Raw genomic sequence first — 19,404 nt, 5'->3', positions numbered from 1 at the left:
CCATCAAGTAACAGCTTCCCCAGTGAGTTGGGGTGCGGCTACATGGACTTTGTCTTGTGGATCTGAAATTTTAGCTAAAGGAAAATGTGCTTCAAATTGATGAATAAATTGAGTAACAACAACATGATCACACTTCCATCATACTTACTAAAATTTGGAGAGGTTCGTATGACGATGGTGGTAGGGGTGGTGGAGGACGAGGAATTTGGAGCCTGCTGAGGGAGGATCACTAGAATCTAAGCCATCGTTTGCTAATGCTGGATTTGCACAGCCTCCCAATCGAGTCTTTGCTGGAACTCTCGGTCGACCTTTTCTCTACGGCATTGGTCTTCCTCATATTTGCGTGTGGCTTCCTTATCCCTTTGTTCCTCCACATGTCTCAGTTCTTCTACTTTTTTGTTTGCTTCTTCGTCTTTTCTTCTTGGTTCTTCACGTTGATCTTCGTCTTTTCTTATTTGTTCCTCCATAGTGAGAAGGACATGTGCCAAATCTAAGATGCCTTCGTTGGGCTTCTCTTTTTCGGCGGCAAGCTGCATCTTCAAAGAATTTATTTGCTCCATAATTATTCTCAGGAGCTCTTCTGTGCTTGGCGGAAGCGTTCTTTCTGTTTGGAAGCTTTGTGCCTCCATCACTTCTTGTTGGCATTCTTCGTGATGTGATTTCTCTCCCGACATGGTGGAGGCCTGGGTGTTTTTTCGGGACCGCAGTTTTACCATCCACCGGATGCTCTCACTTCTTTAGGTAGTTGAGTTGGGTCACTAGCCTGATGCTCAGCTTGATCGTGATAATGCACAAGAGGGCCTTCTTTATACCTTTATGTGGTGAGACTTTGTAGCATCCAATTTAGAGTAGAGAGAAGAAAATGAGAATGTAGAAGATGACGTCCCAAATACCCACTAAAAGCCCGCCCGCCCACCCCCCCCGCGCCCTGCAAGCAGGAGTATTTGCTTATATTATTCTTTGGAGAATGCTGTACAATGCTTGAGTAAACAAGTGATATGGATGCCCAACGCAAGGATGAGGAAGACTGTACGTCGGCTGAGTATCCACCTAATACAATGCTCTGCTGAAGACTCTTTGGGCCACTGATGCAAGTCAAGATAGCTGTAGGACTGCACATATGCTGGCTGAATGTCAAGAGGAGCTTCCTTGTTGCCTGGAGTCGTCTGGATGTTGTTATGCTTCTGCACTTTTGCTGAATTACCTGAATGAATAACTGAAGACTGATGCGCATGTATTTATATGCCTTCAGGGATGCAGTCGGCTGCCTAAGGAGGCTGTCGGCCTGCAGAATTCCCACGACTGGCATTAAATGCCTAGTCGGCTGCTGTAAAGCTCTGTTGGCTGCTGGTAATTCTCTGTCCGCTGCTGGTCGGATAGTTGGCTGGTCGGCGGGCTGCTGGCCGACCCAGTTTGGCCTGGCTGACTGTTGCCAAGCCCACCAAAGGGGCTGCCGACTGGCCAACTTGTATGGCTAGGGGTTTGCTATCCCTTGCAAGGCTAGGCCACATTGGGGCTGCCTTGGGGCTGGCCCCATCTACATGCAACGATCCTAAAAATGCCTATTCATGCATCTACGTCTATGGCTGACATCTACATGTACCTGTATGATGAATTTTCCAAGTGGGTTAAGAGGACTGACTCTTGGCTGACCTCTAAGGCTTAGAGACTGACCAACATAGCTCGCGCCTGACTGTCCCTGGACTGAGGGCTCACAATGGGGTCACGGCGTATGACAAATATTCCTAAAAAATGTGCTCTTTCTGTACAAATGCTGCACTGATGATCATGCCAGTGTGTCACCCTGTACCCCAGTGCAGGGTGCACGTGACATGTCCATGGAATACATCATCATGGGTACTAAAATGAAATGAAAGAAAATGACAAAGCTAAAATGCGAGAGCTGATCTGTGTACAAAAGGCATAGGCTTGCATATCATCCTAAGATATCTTGCCTGGGGCGCTGCAACATGGCATTCAGAGTGATAAAGCTGAGCCGTAGAGAGAGAGAGAGAGAGAGAGAGAGAGAGAGAGAGAGAGAGAGAATGATTTTATTAACGTCTTCCAAAAGACCGAACTTGGCCTATGAGACAAATCGGTGTACCTGTATGGGGTATCCTCTGTCATCCCAACAAAATGAAAAAGTACTGAACTAAAAAGCTGAATCTGGGTGTGCAATAAGTACAATGAGTGGGGGAGGGGATGGAGCTCTACTAGGAGAATGCAAAGCTATATGCATGGAGTATACAATCATGATATGCAACCTAGCTAGCTCCATCCTGTACCATACTGGGGGTATAAAATGATATACATCAATGAAGGGGGTGGAGGGAGAGAGAGAGAGAGAGAGGGAGGGCAAGGGAGTGGAGGGAGCGAGGAGAGATGTAGGGAGGGTTGCATGGTATATTGTGAGTTGCACTAACCTCACTGTATGTTTTGTTTTTCTGCATAGATGTGCGGTCTTAATAGTGAGTCATGGTGATCCACTGCAAATATTGCAAACCATAGTTCATGCAGCACCATGTAAGGGCACTAATAGCATTGATGAACTACATGAGGAAGGCGGGTTTGATGAAACTGTGTTATCACAACATCGGAAGTATGCGTTGCTAACAGGAGAGCTTCGCAGGCTCATTTGAAAGCTGGAACTTCATGTGGGGGGTAATACATGAATGACATTTATTGATTGTCATTTTCTACATTCTTTACATATTTTATTTCCCGGCATTGATTATGGTGCTTACACATTTTATCTAAAAACATGGATGGGCGGCTCTTGGACAGGCAAGAAAGTCTGTCCAAGTGCAATCTCTCTGACGGGTGGCATAAACAGGCTAAGACCCAACTTTACTGTTGTCCTTGATTAAGGAATGAGGGTCAATATGTAAAATGTCTAGAATAACAAGCTAATGTCTTTGATAATTTAGTAACGTTTTTAACCATTGAACTTTGGTGCTTTCATGCTAGTTAGAGACCCCGAGGCAGGCACGATTAGTTGCCATTTTGCTTCTTTTTTCCTGAACTCAAATTAGATGGTTCTTAATCTCGATTAAGCAATCAAATTAATTCTAACAAAGTCTGGTCTCCAATAATCGCTGGATGCATTTATGTAGGAGGTCAGCTTTTATCAAAGTAGTTGGTAATTTTTTGTGTCCATAAGATAACTCTCTCTCTCTCTCTGTCTCTCTCTCAAGAGAGGATCTCACCACTCCACAAGTGAAACAATAGAGCATCTAACTGCATATAGTCAGGGCAGCCAAAAAGAAATGAAATGGGCAGTTGATTGAGAGGGGAATGAGCATCTGATTGATTTTTTGAGACGTTGACAGGGGCCATATTAGTTGATCAATAGGTTCTCTTTTCTTTTTTCTTGTTATTTCACCCTCAAGAGTCAGATGGACCCTTGCTCATTAATGGATGTATTTTCTTGTACGGATAGCGTAGGCACAAGCACCGAAATCAAACACCCTGTGCATGTGTGCATGTGAGTGGGCAAATGCAAAACACACATGGAGAACGTTCTCTCTTCTTTTGATTCATTTAATTGCAAACAAATTGCAGAAGTGGTACGGGCCTTCTGGTGGTGATCAAGGTTCCCGGTTACAGAACCGGTGTGGGTTTATTGCGTAGTAGAAACCTTAAGAGTTGTAGCTAAATAGCTAGTCATGAAAGTTAATGAAGAGCTTAATGATCATGCATATTGCTCTAGAGGCCAATCGCTTTGCAATTAATTGTTGTGTGCTGAGATTTGTTTTGCTTACCAGTAATATGTACAGCATGGAATCCTCCAAGTAAAAAAGTTTTAACTTATTTTGAAGGTTTAGAAGGGCACACAAACATCCATAGGAGCCTTTTTTTGTGTAAGAAGAAAACAACCCCCCTACTGCCCACCTCTCTAGAACTCTTTGATTGTGATGAGTTGTTTGATGTAGCATGTAGTTATGTGAGCACAGTGGTGTGGAAAGACGGGGTAGTGTGAAAGCTCTACACAATTATAATGATGAGAGAGAAAGGTTTCTGGTTTCTGGTATATGGAGATTGTAAATGCGACGAGGGAGTTGTATGAAGGTGTGGGTTTCCTTTAAGTCCCTCTACATCAACCAATTTGATGACAAGAAGAAGAGCTATGAGTTTCTGCCCACAAAAGACCACTATAGCAAAAGCCTCACGTGCTACATTCTCACTCACGACATTGACAAACGCCACCGGCTCTCAGATTCGCCAGCTACCCTTGTTGGTCCTCCCACCACAAAATAAAGAATCTCCAGTTCTCCCCTTGCTCCTCTTCCCTCACAACCTCTTCTTTACTGGACTTATTCACACGAGAATGAGGGAGCCCAACTGGTCGTCCATCGGAGGAGATTTTAGCAGTTCACGCCTGCTGTGTTTCAACTTGGAGTGGTCCACTGGTGCATGTTCAAAACTTCACTTTGAAATGGCCGGTTACATGTACCACTGACCAACAGAACCGGCTGCAACCGGTGAGCTCGAGAAACTGAGTGGGGAGGAGAGACTCTGTCTGTTGGGAGGCGATTAGTTTTGGGAATTATACGTGTTGAAGTTCAAGTTAATAAAAAGGGTGCCAGTTATTGACCGGCTGTCTTGAACTATAATCTTCTTTCTACCAATTTGATAACAATCTCCTTAGAAATATCTCCAAATGTGGATGGTGGGAAGTTCTCTTAGTTGAGTAGTCTTGATGCTACCCTGATTACATACATCGAGGTAAGTTCCCACTAGACCTTCTTCTTGATACTTGGTTACAATGAGTAAAAAGGAAAACTGTATTTTTATTTAAGTGGCTGGTAAAGAGTGTCACTCATCCATGATGATAATTTAGCTGCCATCTTGCTGCTGGCTTTGTTGGAGCACTTGATTGGGCTTTGTCCTTGTAGTTGGCAAGTTGGTGTTGTGGCGTTGCACTTGGGAGTGCTATGAGACATTGAATGGTTCACTTCTACCTTAGGGGTGCTTGGTCGTGCCGATGAGGTGGGTGTTGGACACTCTTTGCAGTTTGGCACGATGGTTAGCGCAATCTTGAGGAAAAGTGAAAATGTGTAAGGCCACCTCTTCGGGACTTTTGGCATTGCCTCTTGATGCTTGATGCTCGGGGAACCCTCCAACTTCTTGAAGGGTGGTGGTGTTTCTTGAGGCATGGTCAGAGCAATAGCCTTCTCCTTCCACACCTGCTTAGGCTCTGAGGAAACACATCTTTAGGTCTCCATTCCATTTTTAGTATTGCGCTTGATGGAGTCTTTGTCTGTCATATTTCTGACTATGCACATGCGGAGGAACACCATGGAAGGGTAGGTATAGACCTTGGTGTGTGTTCTAGGCATGGTTTAATACATGTGGAAGGACTCCATGGAAGGATTGAGATCTTGGTGTGAGTTCTTGGCATGATTGGTTACATGTGGAAGGGCTCCATGGAAGGATTGATATCTTGGTGTGAGTTCCTAGCATGACTCAGTACATGTGGAAGGCCTTCATGGAAGGGTGGATACCCTGGTGAGAGTTCTTGGCATGCTGATGAAGTCTCATGGAAGGGCGGACACCCTGGTGAGCATTCTTTATACCTGTATGGGCGGTGCTTGAGAAGGGTTTGGTACAAGATGAATAAGTTGGGAGATGGAATCCATAATATTATGCATAAAGCATTTGTGTGTGTACTGACATGCATGAATGACTTGTCTTGACTGCCTGGACAATGCCTGGTATTTCTGCTTGTGATTGTCCATGGGCTTCGGGGACGCTTGGAAACCCTGTGGACACGTGTGCACACCTGTTTGGGACTAAGGCGGTGGTCTTATGTGTTTTGCAAGTGGTAAGTGACCCCAAACTCAATTTATAGCTTATATTTTATTATACTAAGGTTTGAGTGCAGGTGTTTACATACACTCAAATTTGGGCGGACAAATTATAAAGTGTACACACACTTATGTTCAGGTGGACAATTTTTAAGGTGTTCACATCAAAAGGGACCAATTTCTAACAAAGTGGCCAGCCCTCAAGCCAAGAAAAGCTCCACGAGTTGCTATTTTGGGGGAGGAGGGCCAAAAATCAGCTAGCTGCCTCCTTTTCCAACTGTTTTTGGCTGTAGAGCATGTAGGGCTTGGCCAGTTGTGAAGAAGACATGCAAGGGGACTAGAGAGAGAGCCGGTCGACCATGAGCAAGGCGGTTTTAAAGCTGGGGGACTACCTCCATAGCGGGGACAGCAAGAAGCGATTCTTCTCTCTCTCTCTTGGAGCAGGCGACCATGCCTAGCCCCTCTATAGGGCTGTTCGACTAGTGTACAACAGGTCTCTTGGCTAGTTATTGATGCTCTGAAGGCTCGGGATCCAAGGCAAACCAACGAGGACTCATTTCATCTCTTGGGGTGACTTTTACAACATGTTTGTGGGCTGAAAACAGGGCTGTGCAGTCCAATTCAGCAAGGTTCTTCGCGACAGAATTGAAGGTAAACAGTCTTTGAACCTCCATGAGGCATGCGGCTCTAAGGGTGGAACCTTCGGGTGGCCAGAGCCAAGGTTTTCATGGCTGGTTATTCGGGGCAACATCACTGCTAGAGGGTGTGATCACGTACTAGAGTGTGGCTATGCCCAAGAGACTCTTGGAAGCTTGAGATCGAGTACTCAGGCTACTGTTTGATTTGTTTTCATCTTACTGTGGATGTATCTGGTGCCAATTTGAAGAGTGTTTACTCTCTGGCAGCCGCTCTCTTGTACTGGAACGCTCTGTTGGTAATAAAGATACCTCAGGGGGGGCTGGCCCAACTTCAACCCCTAGAGCTGTCTTAGTGCAGATTTTTATATTGTTGTTTCAATGGTATCAAAGTATGATGATGATGATGCTGCCAGATGCTATGTATGATGCCATGATGTTATGTATGGGATAAGGTTTTCTATGTACACGCTTCCGTATTTGTGACAGTGGTATCAGAGCCTCAGTTCTCTAGTCTGTGATAAATCCCCTCGTCGAGGGTAGCAGATAGAGCGTTCTGGGCGTAGAAGATTACTGTGTTGGTAGAAATGGTTATCTGCAATCATGGCTGATCATGTGAGTGATGAAGAACATGTGATGAATACTCCAGACAGACAGATGCAGGATGAGGTGCCTAGGGATGTACAAAATACCCCACTTACCGCACCACTTACAGATGTATTATTTGAGTTGGAAACTCTGAGACACCAAGTTAGGCGATACCGTGATGAGACTGCATCATTGAGGGCTGTGCAAGAAGATCCCGATGTACATAGGGTTTTGCTGTCTTAGAAAAAGAGTAACACAGATGGTGAGGTTTTTGAGGCCATAGCTGCCCAGTTGGGATATCCGAATCCCATGGAATTGGCCAAATCTTATTTGTAGGAAAAAGGAGAGATGAAGAAGGACGTGTATTATCATGCCACTCATGCAAACTCTAAGGAGTCTGATGGAGCCTCCTCTCGCCATGCCTCTCGGAAACAGGAACACTCTAAGCATGAGGGCTCTTTTCACTCTCGGAGTAAGAGAGACAGATCCGTTTCCCCTAATGGTTACGCAGCAGAAAGAAGACCCGAGAATTTAAATCGGCGGATAAGGACATAAAATTTAAAAATTTCCATGGAAAGATGGATACTACATCGGCTCTTTCTTTTGTCACGCAATTTGAAATAGCTTTTTGTTATGGAGACTTCATAGAGAAGTCTAAGTTGCATCATGTGGGCATGCACTTGAAAGATACAGCCAATGATTGGTGGATGGCAAAGTTGTTGGATGGCATTGTAGCTCTCTCTTGGATTGATTTTAAGAGGCAGTTCTATGCACAGTTTTTTGCCCCCAAATTTTGCTAAGAATGTGAAAAAAGAATGGGATTGGCTCAAGTAGGATGAGGGAGAATCTGTGTAGGTTTATGTGGGTAAATTTTGGAAGGCGCTGTTGAGGGTAACCCCTTCATGTCTATTGATGAGGAAGAAAAGAAAAGAAAGTTTGAAGCTGGCTTGCACTTTGTAATACAGAACAGCCTAGAGGTGTACCCGAATCAAACTCTTCAAAAACTCATTCATTTGGTTACTGTAGCGGAACATTTGCATGTTTTACCCAAAAATAGGCCATTTTCAGATTCATATAAAGGCAAAAAGAGGGCTGGTTATGACCAGGAAAAGGAGGGACAAGCCCATAAAAGTGACCAGAAAGGTTCTTCTGATACAAAGGAAGGTTCTTCTGATACAAAGGAAGGTTCTTCTGATACAAAGGAAGGCTCGTCTAAGAAGCCGGGGAGTAAATTCTTGGATCTTGGGTTGTCTAAACAGCAGAGGCTTGAGTATGTTCGAGATGGGAAATGTTTTGGATGTGGCAGCGAGGACCACTTATATCTTAAGTGTCCAAAGAATCCCAAGAATACAGGGGACAAAGCTGAGAAGCTTAATGTGAATGTAATTCCTGATGTTCAGGGAAATACGGGGCAGCCTGCTGAGAGCAGAACTATATGCAACGCTTGGGAGCAACTGAAGGATCAGCCCGCTCTTTTCCTTTTTGATGATACATCCACAGATAACTTCATCTCTATGGAGATGGTTGCAGCTATTGGGTTAAATGTCTCAGATTATGGTATGCAAATGAATGCTGATGTTGCCTTTGCTGGTCAAGGGGTTAATGTAACTCCCATTTGGGAAACTCCGCATTCATATCCAGGGCTATTTAGATCATGAGAGCTTTTCGGTTGCTCCTCTCACGGGATGTGATGTATTGTTGGGAATGCCCTGGCATGCTCGTATGGAGCTGAAGGACTATAAGTCCAAGAAAAATTCTTTTTTGCAAAGAAGTAGGGAAGTGGTCATAGATGCTTGTGCTCCAGGAAGCACTATACCTATTGTCAGTCATGTACAAATTCACAAAGTAATGAAAAAGTCTACTTGTTCTTACTTGGTTTTTGTCAGAGATGAAGTTGAATATGCTCAAACTCGTGTAAATGTGGATCATTTGACGCATGAGAGATTGAGTGTACTTGTTGAAGCATTGTATTTGGCCAAGATAAGTGATGGTCCATATAAAATTATTGGTGTGAAAGTATTGTCAAGAACAACTTCTAAATTTGTAAGTATCGCATGACAAACTTCTCAAAAAGGTAATGGGCTTTAGAATCTAGTGTGATAGGTGAAGAGATAGAGCCAAGGGAACGCCATCGGGTGATGGTTTGCAACATGGCATCGCGACACGACAAGAAGTGGTTGCCAATAAACTCCATGGATTAAAATTTTGTCAAGAGTTATGGCGATGTACTAATAATACCTTATAAATAGGTCTATGTATAAATACGTCACTTATAGAGTGGTCATTTCTTATAAATAGCTCTCACTCTTTATTTTATTCATTATATAGCTCCAACTAATATTGCGTTGCAAATAGATCTAGTAAGGCCTGCACGTTCAGGTTCACGTAGGCAGCGTAGATATTTATCTAGCTTAGAAACCTCATCAGTAACCATAAGAACTAACCCTGATAACTCACCATCTCCTAACCGTAATCATTCGGTAGATGAGTTTTTTTGTAGACGACCTCCTGAACCCCCCTATTCCCATCATCCCTATCATTATAGAATCCACCTCTATTCCAATCCTAAACTTTCTCTAAGGGAGACGACTTATCCGATAAAAGTGCACTCGGTAGCCTTCTCCCAGCTGGTTTAAAGAAAAGGAAATTTGGTCCCGAGAAGACTTCTAATGTTCCTATAAATGAGCCTAGTAAATGTGAAAAGATGCAGGGGGGAAGAGAGCTTGAGCTCTTGCAAGCACACACACACTCACAAAACCCTAATAGAGAACACACAAGGTGAGAGGCTGAAAATCTTCTTCTTCTCTACTCAACACTCAACACACCATATACAAGAATAAGAGTACACACAATATGAAGGTACTCAACCAAATACATACACGGGTTCTCTATAGTGTGAACCCGACTAAATGAGCTGACGCTATAACTATGCCAGTCTCTAGAATGGCTGTCACACAGCCTGTCATCCCACTGGCCGCATATCACCCAAGATCTCACCAACCATGCCAGTGGTGTAAGTGTGGGGCCTATCCCCCAGGCGGGTCATCAGTGCCATCGCCTCACTAGATGAGCTCGATATCTCAACACTCCCCCTCGAGCTCAACTCCATCTCATCCATGGTCTGTCAATAGACCCACTAGATGAGGACTCTCTTGGTCCACTCAAAGACTGTGATTGCTGACCTGCATTCTGTGCAACCACACTTCCACTCAAATCAGTCCCAACAGCTTCTTTTTCAGCAGCATACCAGCTGCTCATCTCATCAAAGACAACATCCCTGCTTACCCTCAACTTACGTGTAGCAGGGTTATAACACCTGTATCCCTTTTGCTCAAGGGAATATCCAATAAACACACATTTTTCAGCTTTCGGATCCAGCTTAGTTCTCAACTCATCTGGCACATGCACATATGCAATGTATCCAAAGACTTTCAGATGAGACAAATCTGGTTTTCTGCCAGTAAACCTCTCCTCTGGAGTTACATCATGTATGGCTGCAGTTGGAGTCCTGTTCATGATGTATACTGCTGTAGAAACAGCCTCAGCCCAATAGCAATGCGGCATATTCTTCTCTTCCATCAATGCTCGCGCAATCTCAGCAATGTGCCTGTTTTTCCGCTCAGCAACTCCATCTTGCTGCGGAGTGTATCTGCATGTAAACTGTCTCTGAATACCATTCTTCTTCAAAAATTCAGAGAACTCATTGGAGAAGTACTCTCCCCCTCCATCTGACCTTAGGCACTTTACATATTTCCCTGTTTGCTTTTCAACCAAAACTCTGAAATTCTGAAAGTGAGTGAACACCTCACTCTTCTCCTTCATGAAATATACCCACACTTTCCTTGTGTGGTCATCAATGAAAGTCACATAGTACCTGCAGCCTCCCATAGATATGGTCTTCGTAGGACCCCATACATCTGAATGCACAACATCTAGTGCATTTCTGCTCACATATCTGTTACGTGGAAACACATGCTTTGTTTGCTTCCCAAATTGGCATGCTTCACATATTTTCTACATACCTTCTTCCACTTTAAATTTTGGCAGCCCTGTCACAATTCCTTTTGTCTGCATAGACTCCAATCTCTGCACATTTACATGTCCAATTCTTTTATGCCATATGTCTGTGTCTGCAACAACTCCTGAACCATTTGCAAACATCGCAGCACTCATTTCAGGCATGTCTACATTCAATGTAAACATTCTGCCCACTCTGTTGCCTTTTGCAACCAACCTGCACTTGTCTTTAAAATCTTCAACATAACACCCATCAGGGTTAAACCGAACCTACAAACCCTGCTCAATCATCTGGCCAACTGAAACCAGATTCTTTGTTATGTTCGGTACATGAAGTACATCTGCAAGGTACTTCACTTTGCCATCCTGCATAGACAATGGCACATCTCCAACGTGGGCAATTGGATGAGCAGTGTCATCCCCTGTTTCCACAAAACCTGGTCTTTTCGGGTTTTTCATCTCCTTGAACCACTCCCCATGACTCGTCATGTGGTTCGAAGCGCCTGAATCCACATACCATACATTATCTTTTTGTGCTGCATCAACGTTTTCAGACATGGCATTCACGACATGTTGCATAACAAGCAACCTTTCATTATCCTCATTATTTCTGCTTGAGGAGGATGCATAGTTGTTTTGCTGCACTTTTCCATTTTGCATGTCAGCCTGCTTCTTATAACATTCTGCCTGCACATGTCCAGGCTTACCACAATAATAGCATTCACGTGCATCATTATATTGCCTTTGCCAATTTCCACGGCCTCTTTGACTCCCCCTGCCTCTGAATTTGCCTCTTCCACCTGCGTGTTGTTGTTGATTCTGGGACTGTTGTTGTTGCTGCTGTTGGCCATAATTTTGATTACCTGTTCAGCCACCTCCTTGACCGCGTCCACGGCCTCCTCTACCTCGTCCTCTTCCTGAACTCGTGTAGAAGGCCTGTTGCTCTGAACTGTTTTTACTTTGTGAAGACTGTTGGGGTCTTCACCCAAGTTCTTCTCTTCGATAATCAGCAGACACCAAATCTGTAAAGTTGGGAATGTTTTCCCGAGTCTGAATAGACGTCTTGAACGCCTTGTATTGTGGCCCGAGACCACGTAGACAGACCTCCACCTTATCATCATCATCTACTGACACACCAATAGATGCAAGAGATTCCACAATACCCTTTATCTTCAACGCATAGTCATTCACAGACATGCTCTTTTTCTCCACAGTATGAAGTTCATTCTTCAACTGTATCTTACGTGCCTTGGTATTGTTTTCATAGAGCTTTACCAAGGTGTCCCACGCCTCCTTGGGGGACTTGGCATCCTGAATGTGCCCAATCATAGTGTCCTGTATACTAATGGAGAGCCAATACATAACCTTCCTGGCTCCTTGGTTCCAGTCTTTAAACTCTTTCACATCTGCAGAGCAGTCGGATTTATATCCGGTATCTCCAGTGCCTCTTCATGCTCACCTTCTATGTAGTCCCAATAGCCTTTTTCCATCAGGAAATTCGTCAACCTGAACCTCCAAGCATGGAAGTTATTCTTGTCAAGCTTCTCAGCCACAATCTGAGTTATCCCATCATTTGACATCTTGCCAAATACACAATTTTACCAGAAACTGCACTCTGGTTTTTCTGCACAAACTGCTGTATTTTCTGCACAGCGGTACTGTAGTACTCTCAAATGTCACCAGCAGTGACTTCAATGTGCATACATACACCCAATGACAACTGTAGACCTCTTTGCAGCACCCACAGTGTCTGCACAGTCAATATGTCTTCCTGCAGTTCTTAAAACAGAGTTCTGCAGAGAATCGATGACTTACCCGCAGTGCTCGAAATCGCCTGCTTTCTGAAAAACGGAGGTCCAGACGTGCCCGAAACACGTTTTCAGCCCAGAAAACTTTGTCCGATAGGTCCGATAGGACATTATAGTTGTCCTATAGCTTTACTCCCGCGAAGAAAGCTCCTCAATCAGAGATCGTTGTCGGTGCCTCCCGTAGAGCTCCCGACAAGGGTGTAGTCACCAACACAAATAGGGAAGAGTAGTTGAAGCTCTTACCCTCGTACCGCTTCCTGTGGTTCTCTTGCTTGCAGCTCAGCCCTTAGCACGAACCAGGCTCTGATACCATGAAAAGATGCAGGGGGGAAGAGAGCTTGAGCTCTTGCAAGCACACACACACTCACAAAACCCTAATAGAGAACACATAAGGTGAGAGGCTGAAAATCTTCTTCTTCTCTACTCAACACTCAACACACCATATACAAGAATAAGAGTACACACAATATGAAGGTACTCAACCAAATACATACACGGGTTCTCTATAGTGTGAACCCGACTAAATGAGCTGGCGCTATAACTATGCCAGTCTCTAGAATGGCTGTCACACAGCCTGTCATCCCACTGGCCGCATGTCACCCAAGATCTTACCAACCATGCCAGTGGTGTAAGTGTGGGGCCTATCCCCTAGGCGGGTCATCAGTGTCCACCACCTCACTAGATGAGCTCGATATCTCAACAAAATGTCCCATCTCCAATCGTAGGACAAGATTCTCTATGAAGTGAGAACATTGTATCTGTGATGGTCTTCTTACTTTTTGTATATGACATGAAATGCAAAAAATTGCTTTTCTTGTTTTTTTGTTATTTATTCATGTATTTAGATTTGTATATGTCATTGTTACTTATAGGTGATACTCAAAATGTCTTGCCTCGAAAGAAGTTTCTTATATTTAATCTGAATGGCATTTTGGTAAATAGATGGTGGAAGGACGCTCCTAAAATGGCCCAAGCGGGTGATCTTCATAGATTGTGCAACCATGTGTCACTTTGCGGCCTGGTTTGATGAAATTCTTGAAATTTTTGGGGGCCCGCTTTGAGGTCTCTATGTGGAGTAGCATGACCTTGAAGAATGTGGAGCCCTTGGTCTCTTTGATAGAAAGGCAATTGGCTAAACACAAACAACCACATTAGTACCAAATAGGAGGGGTGCAGGCCTCCCACCCATAGATTCTATCCGAGATCACCCCTGAGCCGAAGCTAAGGTTCAACTCTTCACAGTCCAAGCCAGTCACCTCGGCAAGACCACCTATGAACCCAAGTCCATGGCAAGAGCACGATTACTCTGAGCCTAGCCAAGCAAGAGGCTAAAACTCCAATACCACGAACCATGCCAGTCAACACTAGTATACCACCAATGCCTACCTATTGAGGTCTTCGGCATGATCATCCGTGATCCATCGAATCACTGACGGTAATCCTCATCCATCACAGACCAATAGTCAAGACATAATAATAAACCCATAAGTCACTTATATAGTGACCACTGCCACCATAATCAACCATCCAGTCATAAATAGCCAGTAACCATAGATTTACTAATAATCCACCAGGCACCTTAGCCACCTGTATCAGCCTGCTTTCCCTCGTTAGGTGGTGGACTGCGCTTCAACTTCAAGTTTAACTTTTCACAGGATGAATGCCGTACAATGAAGGAATTATGTTGAAATGGATGATAGCGATGCTCTCATGAGATTTCTAGGTGTAGATCCAAAGCCTACAAGCTAGGAGGCTATCCAGCAAAGAATTGAAGAGTTGCCATATGGTACATTGCAACAAGTGCGGGCATGAAACCCATATGATAAACAGTATCCACGAGTCTCTGGGCCTCGAAGGTAGTTTGTAAACAACTTGGTTATATGATGCCAAGTGTTGCTATCTTTGTAAATGACCTTGTAATTGTAGACTGGTACTTTTGGCTAATTTTGCAGCCAATGATCTTATTACATGACCTTCTTGTAATAAGCCATTACATAAATAAAAACTTTGCTCTTTGTTAGTGTTGAAATTTCAGAATGTTAGTGTTGGTTTGTTGCTGTCTACATACGTGTGAGTTTCAATAGAAGATGTCATTTTTCAAGCTATCTTGAGGATAGTTCAATCGTGTAGGTCTATGGGGGCAGCATAGTCCTCTTCTGAAGGTTCTTTGGCATGTAAAAATTGGTGTGGATTACTCCAGATATGCTCCCGATCAGGATTGATTATTGTTCAAAACAATAATACACTCAATTGCAATGCATCAAACCACACCTCCTCAAACCCACCAACTTCGGTCTTAGAGTAATTAATGACCAACACTCAAGAGAGTGCTCCCTAGTTATGAAGGTTAGAGGTATGCTATTAGTCACATATATGGATGACTTGATTAATCACTAGTAACTTGATTATCACTAGTGACAGTGATGTTGACATACATGATATCAGGATGTTGTTGAAGATGAGGGATTTCGTTGAGCTGTAATATTTCTTGGGTATAGAGGTGGTGAAATCATCTCATGGAATTTTTTTTGTTATAAAGGTAATATGGCTTGGACATGTTGTCCAAGTATGGTATGACGGGCTACAAGCCTATTTCAGTGCCATTGGAGAAAAACACAAAGCTTTTCATAAATACAGGTGAGCTTTTAGAGGACCCCACTATGTACAGCTGCATAGTGGGTGGCTTTCGTAAGAGTGCCTAGGTTTTCATGCAATTGAAGTGCATGTGGTCCACACTGTGTTTATCTTGGGGGTGTACTTTTCGGAAGACCTATATACAACATGCATTCAAAGGGTACTAAAAATATCATTTTCTGTGAATTTTGACTTAATAAAATGGTACCTTTTCTTTATAAACTTATGGATTTTTTTCAAAATGACATTTAAAACCTCCTTATGTAAGTAGATATCTGTAAATTTTTCTCAATCTTGGTTTAGAAAACCCCTCCTAAGGATCACACGTAGTAGACTTACATATTTTTTAAGTAAACCCCTCGAGATACTCGTGAACGAGTGAACGAGTGAACGAGTGAATGAGGGGTTTTAAATCATCATTGGAAGGGTAAGTTGTTGAGATTTTTGGTGCCATTGAGGGCCAGGTATGAGCAGAGGACCAAGATCAGGAGCATGTAGTCACATCACACTCGGACATCATCCCACGTGAACACATTTGTAAGAGGTGTACCTCCCTCATTAAAAGGGGTCATTTTCAAGCAATGAACACAAGCTGCTCTCAAGTATTTCTATGAGTACAAGTTTTCATCTTGTAACCTAACTGAATTTAAGTTAGTCTTTTGATTAGTTCAATTAGTTCATCATTGTGTTTGTAATTAGGCTTTAACTCCATAGGATTAGATAAACTCAATCAATGTGATTAGGGTTAGTTTCCATAACCATTGATTAGGGTTCCATAAGTTTCATCATGGTATTAGAACCTTCCCTCTCTCCTTGAGCTTCTCATTAGTATCTCTCTAGCATCATTTGTACTAATCATGTCATTAAGGCACTAATCCTAACATTATCCTCTCATCCCCTTTGGGGCGCAAATTTGCCAAGCTAAATTCTAATTGCACAAGACATCGTTGGCTCTAAAATTTTAGGAGCTTCTTACACCCACTCCTAGGCGACCCTAGCCCTTGGAGGAATCATCACAAATCGCCACCTATGGGCTGAAATTTGTAGAGAACAGCTGACTGGTCTTTCACGCCATTCTCTCTGTAGGCTTGCAATTGGTTAAAACCCTCTTAGGGAAAGCTTAGCCATAGCTTAAAATACCCACATCTCAAAGCAGAGCTCAAATTGACCATTGATTGAGCTATAGTTTGCAAAAAACCAGTCATTTAAGTCATCGATTTGTGCTACTATTAGAGGGGTTGTGGGGCTTGGGGACTTTCACTCAACTAAGGGCAATATAGCTGTGCTAAAATCCCCATCAAATTTACCTTATACATGCTCAATTTGATCCTCCAAATTTAGCTATTGTTAATCAAGGATTAAGTCTTAATTAGTATAATTAACAGTTAATTAATAGTTCAAATTAAAAATTGATGTAACTTATAAGGGGGGTAATATTTGACACTCACATGCTTTTAAATCACATCATTACACGTGATTGCACTTAAAAGTCCATTACATTACCAATTTGTAAGCAATTAGACACTGCCAAGAGTCAAACTTTGGTAAGACCTTTGCAATGGCATTAGACACTATCACAAATGTTGAAAAGTTCTCTGGGGAAGAATTTCACACTTGGGTCACACAAATGAAGTATTTTCTCAATGCATTAGTGAGGCAACTCACTTACCTCTATCTTGTTTGCTTGAATCAGGGACTCATCATGGTAGCTACGTCAATGGAAGCATGCCAAAGTAACTCAACAAAGCCACCACCACCATGCCTCAAGTGTAGCCACTTCTCTCTCTCACTCCCTCCCTCACACACACACTCACACAAGCATTGAAGGCAAGAGATAGGCAAGGTTTGAGAGAAGAATAGAGCACTATCTTCACTTGAGAGCATACAAGAATGAGGATTTAGAGTTACAGTTTTCCCTTTATACTTGGCTCATAGTGTTCACACTTGGCCGGCCAGTGTTAAAAATGAGGTCCTAGTGCATCCAAGAATGCCTACAATAGTGCAAACACCTTGTCCTAGCTAGTACCTCTAACCTTATTATCCCATGGCGTGCCTTTCGTATACAAGTACCGATCGCACATGTAAATCATCCATTACAAGAGAAATATGAATTCTCTAGTGCCTTGACCAGTGAATGTCAAAATATGTGGTGGCCGATCGTGGTGTCATAGAAGTCTTCGACAACACTTAACATGCCCCATATGCAGATTTCGTCCTTGGAAGATGTTGTTGATGAAGATTTGAGGTCACATGATGAAAGCAATGCAAGGCTTGATATGATCTGCATGGCCATAGTAATAACAAGTAAGATTTTCTTTGAGCAACAAGCAGAAGTTATCAAGGAAATAGCTGAACAATCATTTATGAAATCAGGAATAAGATTTGTTAAGCTTCCCAAAGATGCTACAAAGATAAAGATTAATGCACATCTAAATTAGAAATAGGTACAAGTCTACGATTTATGAACTGAGTCCAAAAAATATGCCTATGGTTATGACCACAATCTTAAATACAATGATGCACATACAAACCAATCTAAAGCTATATGTTATCTTTGGAAGTAAAATTGCATGTGATTAGACGATTACTTACATAACAAAGTTTGTGTGTGTGTTTTTTTTTGCTTCTTTTGTGAAATGAAGAGTGATAAGCTACCACCCCGTGGAGACCAAAGCAATGGCCTAGTGACTCCCGCCAAGGATATCAAGAACCACTAAGAGCCTCCGACGATGATGGTTGAAGCAAAGAGGAGATCTTTTTTTTGTGAGGTTCGACTTGCGAGTTTTTTTTAAAATGCGAGCTTTTTGGAGTACCTCCTAAAGAATTTCCCAAAACTCTCTCTCTCTCTCTCTCTCTCTCTCTCTCTCTCTCTCTCTCTTTGTTTCTTTATTCTACACGTTCGTGTGGGCTTTTTGGAGCTTTAACTTGTAAGCTTTTTTTTTATTTTTTTTAATGTGAGCTTTTTGGAGTACCTCCTAAAGTATACACACACACACACACACACACACACAAAACACCAAACAAAATAAAAACAAGAGAAAACACAAAAACACAAAACCACCTTTGCTTGCTATCGAAAATTTTGAAAGAAGGCAACACAGGGGCACCTCCAAGAGAGGCAAACCAAAGAGCAAAGCCGAGTGACACCCCAGGCCACACGCAAAGAGGACGATACTCCATGGACATGTGAGGAGCACTTCTTGATGCACCTTTGATCAAGAAGAGTCCCAGACTATGATAAACTAGAATAACGTTCCTCAAATCATACTGTGTTTGATTCCCATAGCAAAAGGTCCCACCAAACAACTAGTACCCAATAAAGCGTCTTTCTTTTGAAACGGAAATAGTCAATTGAGTCTACTTCCAATGAAGAATATTTGTACGACGTGAGTCAACCAAACTCAAATCTCGAAGGAGGATTGGTGGACTAATCTAAAATGGGAAGTGCCAGGGTCCAACAGGCACCAAATTCACCCACTAATTCTATCAATAATGTTGTGAACTTCGTAGTAAAAGGAGCTTTTACTCACTCTATCTTTGGGAGCATTTCTAGTGTGGGCACAAGAGTAGCAGCCTCCAGGTTCACTGAAAATGAAACATTGCCTACACTATCCAAAATCACAACTTTTAGAGAACTTGGCAGAGGGATGGTACAAAATCCAGTAGAGGCATTACCTACACAAGCAATCTAGCCCGATCAACCCCACCACAAGTTAGACAACAACCTAGGGCCACATTCGCAATGCCAAATCAAGACCCACTAGCCACAGGATTAGTACCTCCCAAAACAAGATGGTCCCCTGCAATAGTAAACCAAGTACTAGGGGGAGTAGAACATCCAACGACTAGTTCCTATTTGTTTGGAGAGAACAATGTGCATGGGGAAGGGAAAAGAGATAGCTACCGAATTTATTC

At 42.9% G+C, this 19,404-nt stretch overlaps 2 protein-coding genes across 2 annotated transcripts in view; both read left to right on the top strand.

Moving 5' to 3' along the window:
- The window catches only part of LOC147619674 (Phosphoglycerate mutase family protein), a 48,542-nt gene extending 45,595 nt beyond the window's left edge, over positions 1-2,947 (top strand). Inside the window, exon 6 of the mRNA XM_086773367.1 lies at positions 2,453-2,947. Within this exon, the coding sequence (XP_086629493.1) occupies positions 2,453-2,639 (187 nt within the window). The 3' untranslated portion in view covers positions 2,640-2,947. The remainder of the gene's footprint in view (positions 1-2,452) is intronic.
- A 4,894-nt stretch (positions 2,948-7,841) lies between these two features.
- LOC147619673 (uncharacterized) lies at positions 7,842-8,688 on the top strand. The gene is made up of 2 exons (XM_086773476.1): positions 7,842-8,194; positions 8,237-8,688. The coding sequence occupies exons 1-2, from the start codon at positions 7,933-7,935 to the stop codon at positions 8,686-8,688; spliced, it is 714 nt and encodes a 237-aa protein (XP_086629602.1). The 5' UTR covers positions 7,842-7,932.
- The last annotated feature ends 10,716 nt before the right edge of the window (positions 8,689-19,404 follow it).

This window comes from Cibotium barometz, chromosome 33 (genome assembly GCF_041138505.1).
Source record: "Cibotium barometz isolate CiBa-2024 chromosome 33, ASM4113850v1, whole genome shotgun sequence".
Lineage (NCBI taxonomy): Eukaryota > Viridiplantae > Streptophyta > Polypodiopsida > Cyatheales > Cibotiaceae > Cibotium > Cibotium barometz.
The sequence above is the reverse complement of the archived record's forward strand: the minus strand, read 5'-3'. Positions and strand labels throughout refer to the sequence as shown.

Coding starts and splice junctions, on each gene's coding strand:
- LOC147619673 (XM_086773476.1), top strand. CDS start 7,933: ATGTCTATTGATGAGGAAGAAAAGAAAAGAAAGTTTGAAGCTGGCTTG. Junction 8,195..8,236: donor TTCTTCTGATACAAAGGAAG/GTTCTTCTGATA, acceptor ATACAAAGGAAG/GCTCGTCTAAGAAGCCGGGG.